This window comes from Lampetra fluviatilis, chromosome 51 (assembly GCF_964198595.1).
Source record: "Lampetra fluviatilis chromosome 51, kcLamFluv1.1, whole genome shotgun sequence".
In the NCBI taxonomy this organism is placed as follows: domain Eukaryota; kingdom Metazoa; phylum Chordata; class Hyperoartia; order Petromyzontiformes; family Petromyzontidae; genus Lampetra; species Lampetra fluviatilis.
This window is the reverse complement of record NC_136325.1, coordinates 571025-581586: the sequence shown is the minus strand read 5'-3', so window position 1 is coordinate 581586 and position 10562 is coordinate 571025. Positions and strand designations below refer to the sequence as shown.

At 56.7% G+C, this 10562-nt stretch overlaps 1 protein-coding gene across 1 annotated transcript in view; it reads right to left on the bottom strand.

The window, feature by feature from the left end:
• The window catches only part of LOC144948847 (unconventional myosin-XVI-like), a 181095-nt gene extending 174189 nt beyond the window's left edge, over positions 1 to 6906 (bottom strand). The window contains exon 1 of the mRNA XM_078878499.1: positions 6533 to 6906. Within this exon, the coding sequence (XP_078734625.1) occupies positions 6533 to 6593 (61 nt within the window). The 5' untranslated portion in view covers positions 6594 to 6906. The remainder of the gene's footprint in view (positions 1 to 6532) is intronic.
• Between the last annotated feature and the right edge of the window lie 3656 nt (positions 6907 to 10562).

The window sequence follows — 10562 nt, the reverse complement described above, 5'->3', positions numbered from 1 at the left end:
CGTTGCTGTCAAACCCAACGCTGCTCTGTTGGGGTCACAAACGGCTCTGCTGCATCGCGGCTCTCCAACTATTTTGGTCGAAGACAAAAACCCAAAATAAACGTCTCTCGATTCTTCTACGTCTTCATCTTCTTCTTCCTCCTTGAACAGTTTGCCGACCGCTGCTCTAGCCCATGCCGTGCCCAATTAGCCGCCTCGATCCAGACAAACCGAAACTGCTTTTGGGCATGCGGTGGCAGGGCTTGGGGGCTGCATGAGCCAGCCGCCAGTGGGGTGGATGCCAAAACCACGCCCGGCATACTTTTGTCTCCGCAACACTGATGTCCTACACAACCACACCGGGGTACTCGTTTGAGGCCCAGTTGATCTAGGGGAGGATGCCCAAGACCAATTCAGATAATCGTCAAAGGTGGTGGCCATGAGTAACGTTGACCGGTTCAGTGATTTGTCACCGATGTTGGTCGTAAGTGGCTTTATAGCTGAGTGCGCTGACCACAACACTGTCATTCCTCAAGGTACATTAAACTAAAAACGAAACTATCTTTGATTTTACCAGATAAGGCCCCACTGAGCTATGTAGCTGTTTTTCAGAGGCGACCTGGCTATCACAAACTACAGCTCAACTTAGACGCTTGTCATCATCATCATCTGGAAATGTATAGCATCCAAATACTCTGAACACGTGACGTCAACTCTAAATGTGGAGGGAAAAATCCATTTGACCACGGGGAGAGACACTGAAACTCCAAATATGCAGCAGGCGTCAGGGTCGGGATCGAACCCACAAACTCCTGTATAGCAGGCGAGGTAGTTAACATCTCGCCACCGTGGCGCCCTACACAATCGCATCCCCTAAAACTCGCACATACACGCATGCAGACCAGTGCAAAAACCACACATGCGCACACGCTCACACGCTCCTCACACAGTCCCAGGCGCGTAATTCACGCTCGCCCCACACACAGGGAGAGACCAGCCTCAATGACAGACTCTCCATGACCTCATGCCTTGGCTCGGAGCAAATGCGAGCCATGGAGATCATGCGTCTCTCTCTCTCTGAGCAATGGAGAGCACGTGTCTCTCTCTCTCTCTCTCTGAGCCATGGAGACCCCGTGTCTCTCTCTCTCTCTGAGCCATGGAGACCCCGTGTGTGTCTCTCTCTCTCTGAGCCATGGAGACCCCGTGTGTCTCTCTCTCTCTCTCTGAGCCATAGAGACCCCGTGTCTCTCTCTCTCTCTGAGCCATGGAGAGCACGTGTCTCTCTCTCTCTCTGAGCCATGGAGACCACGTGTCTCTCTCTCTCTCTCTGAGCCATGGAGACCCCGTGTGTCTCTCTTTCTGAGCCATGGAGACCACGCGTCTCTCTCTCTCTCTGAGCGATGAAGAGTTGGAGACCCTGTGTGTCTCTCTCTGAGCCATGGAGACCCCGTGTCTCTCTCTCTCTGAGCTATGGAGACCCCGTGTCTCTCTCTCTCTCTCTGAGCCATGGAGACCCCGTGTCTTTCTCTCTCTCTGAGCCATGGAGACCCCGTCTCTCTCTCTCGGAGCCATGGAGACCCCGTGTCTCTCTCTCTCTCTCTGAGCCATGGAGACCCCGTGTCCCTCTCTCTCTCTCTGAGCCATGGAGACCCCGTGTCTCTCTCTCTCTGAGCCATGGAGAGTTGGAGACCCTGTCTCTCTCTCTCTCTCTCTGAGCCATGGAGACCCCGTGTCTCTCTCTCTCTCTCAGCCATGGACCCCACGTGTCTCTCTCTCTCTCTCTGAGCCATGGAGAGTTGGAGACCCTGTGTCTCTCTCTCTCTGAGCCATGGAGACCACGTGTCTCTCTCCCTCTCTGAGCCATGGAGAGCACGTGTCTCTCTCTCTGAGCCATGGAAACCACGTGTCCCTCTCTCTCTGAGCCATGGAGACCACGTGTCTTTCTCTCTCTCTCTGAGCAATGGAGACCCTGTGTCTCTCTCTCTCTCTGAGCCATGGAGACCACGTGTCCCTCTCTCTCTCTGAGCCATCGAGAGCACGTGTCTCTCTCTCTCTCTCTGAGCCATGGAGACCACGTGTCTCTCTCTCTCTCTGAGCCATGGAGACCACGTGTCTCTATCTCTCTCTGAGCCATGGAGACCACGTGTCTCTCTCTCTCTGAGCCATGGAGACCACGTGTCTCTCTCTCTCTCTGAGCCATGGAGACCACGTCTCTCTCTCTCTCTCTCTTAGCCATGGAGACCACGTGTCTCTCTCTCTCTCTCTGAGCCATGGAGACCACGTGTCTCTCTCGCTCACTTGGAGACTCCCTCAGGTTTAACAGAACAGTGTCTCCTTTGCACAATTCATGTAAAAATTATCCCTCTCCTCTCTTCTACCTCTCCCCTCTCATCTCACTCCACTCCTCCCCATGCACTCGCCTGCCGCTCCTGTTCACACGCACACACACGCGTATACACACACACACGTATACACACGCACACACACGCAGACACACGTATACACACGTATACACACAAAGACAAAGATCCCCCAGTATAGCCTTAACAGTCTGTTGGGGCAAGTGCTGTTAACCAACACCCATGAAGGCCGGCACGGCACACGAGGGGGTGGGTGGCCAGTACCATGCCCGGCCGCCTTTGTCTCCCCAGTGGCGATGTTTACACACCGCACCAGGTACTCATTTGAGGTTGAGTCGACCTAGGGGAGGCACAGGACCGGTTCAGATAATCGTCACCGGTGTTGGCCATAAGTGGGAATCGGACTCGGGTATCGGGATTTGTAGTGCAGTGCGCTAAACGCTACACACACACGCATACAGACACACACACACACGCATACAGACACACACACACACGCATACATACACACACATACACACAAGTATTCACACACACACGTATTCACACACGTGTATGTGTATGTATTTAATCAATGTGAGCGGCCCCTCCCCCGTCCCCTCAGTCTGATACGCTCCGCTACCTGCATTGCCATGGAAACCAGCATGTCGTTGCTAAGCAACCGTGATGGATCCCTGTGCTCACTGTACACCCCCTCACCTCTGCTCACCTTCCCTCATCTTGCACCTGACCTTCTCAACACCTCTCCCTCACATTGTATTCAACTTCTGCTCCCCTCACCATCTCTCCCCTCACCATCTCTCCCCTCACCATCTCTCCCCTCACCATCACTCCCCTCACCATCACTCCCCTCACCATCTCTCCCCTCACCATCTCTCCCCTCACCATCTCTCCCCTCACAATCTCTCCCCTCACAATCTCTCCCGTCACCATCTCTCCCCTCACCATCTCTCCCATCACCATCTCTCCCCTCACCATCTCTCTCCTCACCATCTCTCCCCTCACCATCACTCCCTTCACCATCTCTCCCCTCACCATCACTCCCCTCACCATCTCTCCCCTCACCATCACTCCCCTCACCATCTCTCCCCTCACCATCTCTCACCTCACCATCTCTCCCCTCACCATCACTCCCCTCACCATCTCTCCCCTCACCATCACTCCCCTCACCATCTCTCCCCTCACCATCACTCCCCTCACCATCTCTCCCCTCACCATCTCTCACCTCACCATCTCTCCCCTCACCATCACTCCCCTCACCATCTCTCCCCTCACCATCACTCCCCTCACCATCTCTCACCTCACCACCTCTCACCTCACCACCATCTCTCCCCTCACCATCTCTCCCCTCACCATCTCTCCCCTCACCATCTCTACCCTCACCATCTCTCCCATCACCATCTCTCCCCTCACCATCTCTCCCCTCACCATCTCTCCCCTCACCATCTCTCCCCTCACCATCTCTCCCCTCACCATCTCTGCCCTCACCATCTCTCCCCTCACCATCTCTCCCCTCGCCATCTCTCCCCTCACCATCTCTCCCCTCACCATCTCTCTCCTCACCATCTCTCACCTCACCATCTCTCCCCTCACCATCACTCCCCTCACCATCTCTCCCCTCACCATCTCTCCCCTCACCATCACTCCCCTCACCATCTCTCACCTCACCATCATCTTTCCCCTCACCATCTCTCCCCTCACCATCTCTCCCCTCACCATCTCTCCCCTCACCATCACTCCCCTCACCATCTCTCCCCTCACCATCTCTCCCCTCACCATCTCTCCCCTCACAATCTCTCCCCTCACAATCTCTCCCGTCACCATCTCTCCCCTCACCATCTCTCCCATCACCATCTCTCCCCTCACCATCTCTCTCCTCACCATCTCTCCCCTCACCATCACTCCCTTCACCATCTCTCCCCTCACCATCACTCCCCTCACCATCTCTCCCCTCACCATCACTCCCCTCACCATCTCTCCCCTCACCATCTCTCACCTCACCATCTCTCCCCTCACCATCACTCCCCTCACCATCTCTCCCCTCACCATCACTCCCCTCACCATCTCTCCCCTCACCATCACTCCCCTCACCATCTCTCCCCTCACCATCTCTCACCTCACCATCTCTCCCCTCACCATCACTCCCCTCACCATCTCTCCCCTCACCATCACTCCCCTCACCATCTCTCACCTCACCACCTCTCACCTCACCACCATCTCTCCCCTCACCATCTCTCCCCTCACCATCTCTCCCCTCACCATCTCTCCCCTCACCATCTCTCCCATCACCATCTCTCCCCTCACCATCTCTCCCCTCACCATCTCTCCCCTCACCATCTCTCCCCTCACCATCTCTCCCCTCACCATCTCTGCCCTCACCATCTCTCCCCTCACCATCTCTCCCCTCGCCATCTCTCCCCTCACCATCTCTCCCCTCACCATCTCTCTCCTCACCATCTCTCACCTCACCATCTCTCCCCTCACCATCACTCCCCTCACCATCTCTCCCCTCACCATCTCTCCCCTCACCATCACTCCCCTCACCATCTCTCACCTCACCATCATCTTTCCCCTCACCATCTCTCCCCTCACCATCTCTCACCTCACCATTTCTCCCCTCACCATCTCTCCGCTCCCCGTGGCGATGCTGAGGGGCCAGACGCTGGCTCACAGCAACCACTCCACGCCCGCTCCTCACCCACTCACTCGGGCAGCCACCCCGGGCCCTCAACCTGCTACCTCCTCCTCTACCCCCCCCTCTCCAACCTCATCGGCTTCCTACTCCCCCTCTCCCTCACCACCCTCTCCACTCACTTCTCTCTCCATCACCACCAGCCCCCTCTCTCTCCCCCCTCTCTCTTTGTCTCTCCCTCAATCACTCCCTCTCCTCCCTCTCCCGCCTCTCGGTTCCCAGATGTCATTCCCCGACGACGACGGCGATGGCGATGGCCGTGTCCCAGTGATTGAACCCCCGGCTCGCCTCATCCATCGCGCAATCCGCTCACCACGGTGCCACCGTTCCCCACTCACTCACATACACAAAGACAAAGAACCCCCGTGTAGTCCGCACACAGACTGTTTGGGGCAAGTGCTGTCAGCGTGTACACACTGACACAAAGACAAAGATCCTCCCGTGTAGTTTGAACAGACTGTTGGGGCAAGTGCTGGTACCCATCTCAGCCCGGGTCTCATGAGCCGAGTGAGGCGTTGGTTAAACACAAGAAGATGATGATGATGCTGCTGGCCGATGTCTCGAAGAGAGCACGGCGTGGGGTGGCGAGGGGGTGCAGACGGGATACAAAGGGGGCAAGGGTGGAGGGGTCCCTAATTATGGGGTCTCCACGCTTTCCGCTCGCTGCATCAGGGAGATGTGGGTTCATTGTGCGTATGTACGTGTATGTGTACGTGTGTGTGTGTACGTGTGTGCACGTGTATATGTGCACGCGTGTGTGTGCACGCGTGTGTGTGTACATGTGTATAGTAGGGGTGAGCGCGCTCGAGTTCGATTTCCGCTCAAGGCCAACATCGGTGACGAATATCTGGAACAGTCCTGGGCCTCCCCTAGGTCGTCTCAGCCTCAAATGAGTACCTGGTGCGGTGTGTAAACATCGCCACTGGGGAGACAAAGGCAGCCGGGCATAGTGCTGGCCACCCACTACCACGTGTGCGATGCTGGCCTTCATGGGTGCTCGCTAACAGCACTTTCCCCGACAATTTTGTGTGCTGCTGCGTCTTTGTCTTTTGTGTATGTCCATTTGGGTGTCTATCTGTCCGTCTCTGTCTGTGCGTCTGTCTGTGTGTGCGGTAAGTATATCGGTGTGCCGCTACATCTGTCAATGTGTCAATGCACACGTCCTTGTGTTTGACCACTCATTCGTCTGCGCTTCGATCTGTCCGCATGTCCATCAGTGCGATCCGTCCATGTGCATCACTGTGCGCCCGTCCATCAATGTGTCCATCGATTTGCGCGTGAGTTTGTCCGTCCACCCATAACGTGTCCCTGTGTCTCTCCATCAACCCATCCATTGGTCCTTCCGTTTATGTATCCGTCTGGCTGTCTGTGTGCGTGTACGTAGTTCACTTGCCTGTCCTGTCCATTCGTCAAATGGTCGACCTGCGTGTCCGTATGGGTCTGCGTGTCCGTGAGTCTGTGAGTCCGCGTGTATGTGAGTCCGCGTGTCTGTGAGTCCTACCCGCGGTGCTGGGGCAGAGTCCGCAGAGCGAGGCGGCTCGCTCCAACCACCGTGCGTCCATTGCGACGGCAGAGACAGCGAGGCGGAGACAACGGAGCAGAGACAACGGAGCGGAGGAAACCTCCAGCACCGTACGCAGAACAGGCGAGCTCCACGGAGCTCCCTCGCACTCCCCCGCCCTCTCTCTTGATCTCTCTCCCTCGATTATTTTCTCTCTTCCACCTCTCTCTGACTCTCTCTCCCTACACCTCTTTCTTTCTCACTCTTCCCTCTCTCCTACTGCATGTGTCCTCCCTCCCACCCCACGCTCTCACTCTCCCCACGGGGAGGGAGCGGAAGGGAGGGGGAGAGTGAGCGCATTCTCCCCTCCCTCTCTCTCCCCCTCTCTCTCTCTCAATTGCGACAAGGACTGGAGGAGAGGAGTGGGAGGAGCAGTGGTGACGGTGGAGTCACCTGGGCTAGGGGGATGAGGGGAGGGGGAGGAGGGGGTGGTGGGAGAGAGACACTCAGACACTCAGGTAGAGAGTGAGACAGAGGAAGTGAGTGAGAGTGAGACAGGGGAGTGAGTGAGAGAGAGACTCAGGTAGAGAGTGAGAAAGGGGAGTGAGTGAGAGAGAGACACTCAGGTAGAGAGTGAGACAGGGGAGTGAGAGAGAGAGACTCAGGTAGAGAGTGAGACGGGGGGGTGAAAGTGGTGATGTCACCAGGTAACTATGCCGGCTCTGGGCTGAGCTTGGAATCCCTGCCCACCCACGCTCTCTCCCCAACGCCACGGCAATGCGGAGTGCGGGCAAGCCCTCGGTCGAGCCATCGAGTCGTCCTCGGGGTGCCCTCGGGGAGCCCCGAGGCAGCTCTCGGGGAGACCTCGGAGAGCTCTCGGGGAGCCCCAGCGGAGTCAGTCGATGCCCTCTGGCGCTCCGGCCGGGAGGGGGGGCCCAACCGCAGAGACGATATTGGGGGGTCGCCGTCTCAGCCCTGGCAGCAGTGGCTCACAGCAGGAATGGACACACTCTCGCTCACGCACGCTAACGCTCGTTCACTCGCACACGCTCACTCGCACACGCTCACTCGCACACGCTCACTCGCACACTCGCACACGCTCACTCGCACACGCTCACTCGCACACGCTCACTCGCACACGCTCACTCGCACACTCGCACACGCTCACTCGCACACTCGCACACGCACACTCGCACACGCTCACTCGCACACTCGCACACGCTCACTCGCACACTCGCACACTCGCACACTCGCACACGCTCACTCGCACACTCGCACACTCGCACACTCGCACACGCTCACTCGCACACTCGCACACTCGCACACGCTCACTCGCACACTCGCACACGCTCACTCGCACACTCGCACACGCACACTCGCACACGCTCACTCGCACACTCGCACACTCGCACACTCGCACACTCGCACACGCTCACTCGCACACTCGCACACTCGCACACGCTCACTCGCACACTCGCACACGCACACTCGCACACGCACACTCGCACACGCACACTCGCACACTCGCACACGCACACTCGCACACTCGCGCACGCTCACTCGCGCACGCTCACTCGCGCACACGCTCACTCGCGCACTCGCACACGCTCACTCGCGCGCACGCGCACTCGCGCGCACGCGCACTCGCGCGCTCGCGCACGCTCACTCGCGCACGCGCACTCGCGCACTCGCACACTCGCACACGCTCACTCGCACACTCGCACACGCTCACTCGCACACTCGCACACTCGCACACGCTCACTCGCACACGCTCACTCGCACACGCTCACTCGCACACGCTCACTCACTCGCACACGCTCACCTCGCAAACACACGCTCACTTGCACACTCACACACCGACAGCTTCCAGAGCCTGGGACTCGCACGGAGACCCGCAGACTCGTTGGGACACTCGCAGCCCCGTAGACTCACCGACTCGCATCATACAGACCCACAAGAGATTCACAGACTCACAGCCCCGTAGACTCACAGACTCACATCATAGAGACCCACACACAGACTCACAAACTCACAGCGCCGCAGACTCTCAGACTGATTGGTGGTCGCGGGTTGCTCAGGAGATGGAGTCTGCCTCAATGGCCCGCGATCACAAATCGCTCTTTAATTCCATCAAAATGTAACCTGCAGCGCCACACCTATTACCATTATTAGGTGAAAGAACGGTGATACAATCTCCGACCCTCAGGAACAGGTTAGCAGATTTGCTGAGCATTTCTGTCTTGGGGGAGGGGAAATCCCTCAGCCTGGAAAACATCATGGGACAAAGTGGGGATGACCCTGCTGAGGCGGCGGTGCCTCAAATATGGGAAGAAGAAGTCACCCCCTGTGCGTGGCTGGCTGAGGTACCATCTGTTGAGGAAGTACTGAAGGCGATTCAGAGCCTGCGACCAGGAAAGGCACCGGGCAGAGATGATCTCCCAAGCAAAATGCTGAGGGAGGGTGCCCTACATGAAATCATAACAACAGTCTGAAGCACTGGATGGGTTCCGCAGGATTGGAAGGATGCCCTGGTGGTCCCTCTCTTTAAAAAGGGGGATCGCACAGACTGTAACAACTACATGGGCATCTCACTCCTTAGTGTGCCGGGAAAGGTCCCGGCAAGGATGATTCAACATCGCCTTGCCAGGCATGCTGAAGAAAAGGGCGGTCCTGCACAGATGCCATATTTTCTGTCCGTCTGCTACAGCAGAGGTGTAGGGAATTCCAAAAAGACCTCTGCTTTATTGACCTGGTCAAGGCCTATGATGCCATCAGTAGACCTGGGCTCTGGGTTGTTCTTCATGCTTTTGGAATCCCTGACCCGCTGCTCACGATCATTAAGTACCTTTATGATGGTGAGCGGGCCCGGGTAAAACTACGTGGCCGGGAATCAGAGCCATTCCCTGTACACTTGGGGTGCGACAGGGATGTTTGTGAAGTCTTTGATGGCTGTACCAGAGGCATTTCCATCTGGTACAGATACAATGGGAGGCTGATCGATGCCCGGGTGTGGTCAAAGGATGGCTCCCTATTGCTCAACCATGTTATGTATGCCGATGATCTGGTAATTGCAGTCGACTCCTGTCCCCTGCTGAACATCGCTATCGCATCACGCCCAGGGAGTTACTGGCCATGGTCCATTTCATCCAGCTCTATCGTCGGGACTTTGTTTTCCACACAAACCATGTGGCCCTCCAGTACTCCCTGAGCATCGACCAGCCGTCTGGGTAGTTGTCCCAATGGCTCGAAATCTTCCAGGGTTTCTCATTCAAAGTGATGCACAGGAAAGGCACTTGACACGTCAACGCTGACGCCTTCTCCCACTTGCTGCCCCATGTCACGTGCACGTATGCCTCGGGGGCGTCACGTTGTAAGCCATCGCATGAGGATGCGCCCGCCGTGCTGGTGGCAGCCGGGACAACGTGGGATGAAGGCGCTCAGTCGCCACGCGATTCTGTTTTGAATCTTAATAATAATAATGCAATTTATAACGTGCACAAATTTGCGGACCTAACAGCCGCAACTCAGAGGCGCGCAGCCAGCTCAGAGTCACTCGAAAGCGTGGGTGTAGAGGTGAGTTTTTAAGTGTCTCTTGAAGGAGACGATTGAGGTGATGCTGCGAATGTGCAGAGGGATTGCATTCCAGACTGTTGGGGCAGCCACCGAGAAGCGGCGCATAGACGTGACCGTCCTGGATCTAGGTATCAAGAGGAGGTCGTAAGTCACACTGTGAAGGGATCTGCCATGTGCTGTGCTGCAAGTCATTAATAATGAAGACAAGTACGGAGGGCAGAGAGCTGTGAAGGCATGGTGGAAGAGGCAGGCGATCTTGTATGTGACCCTGCTGGCAATGGGCTACCAGTGGAGGGCACGGAGACAGGCAAGCGAGTCGAAACGGGGATAAGTGTGGCCAATGACGACGCGTCCCAGGTTGTTTTCTAGTCTTTGAAGTTTTTTTAGGTTGCCAGAGGATGACCGGACTAGGACAGAGTTGCAATAGTCGAGGTGAGAACCAACTATACAACATGCC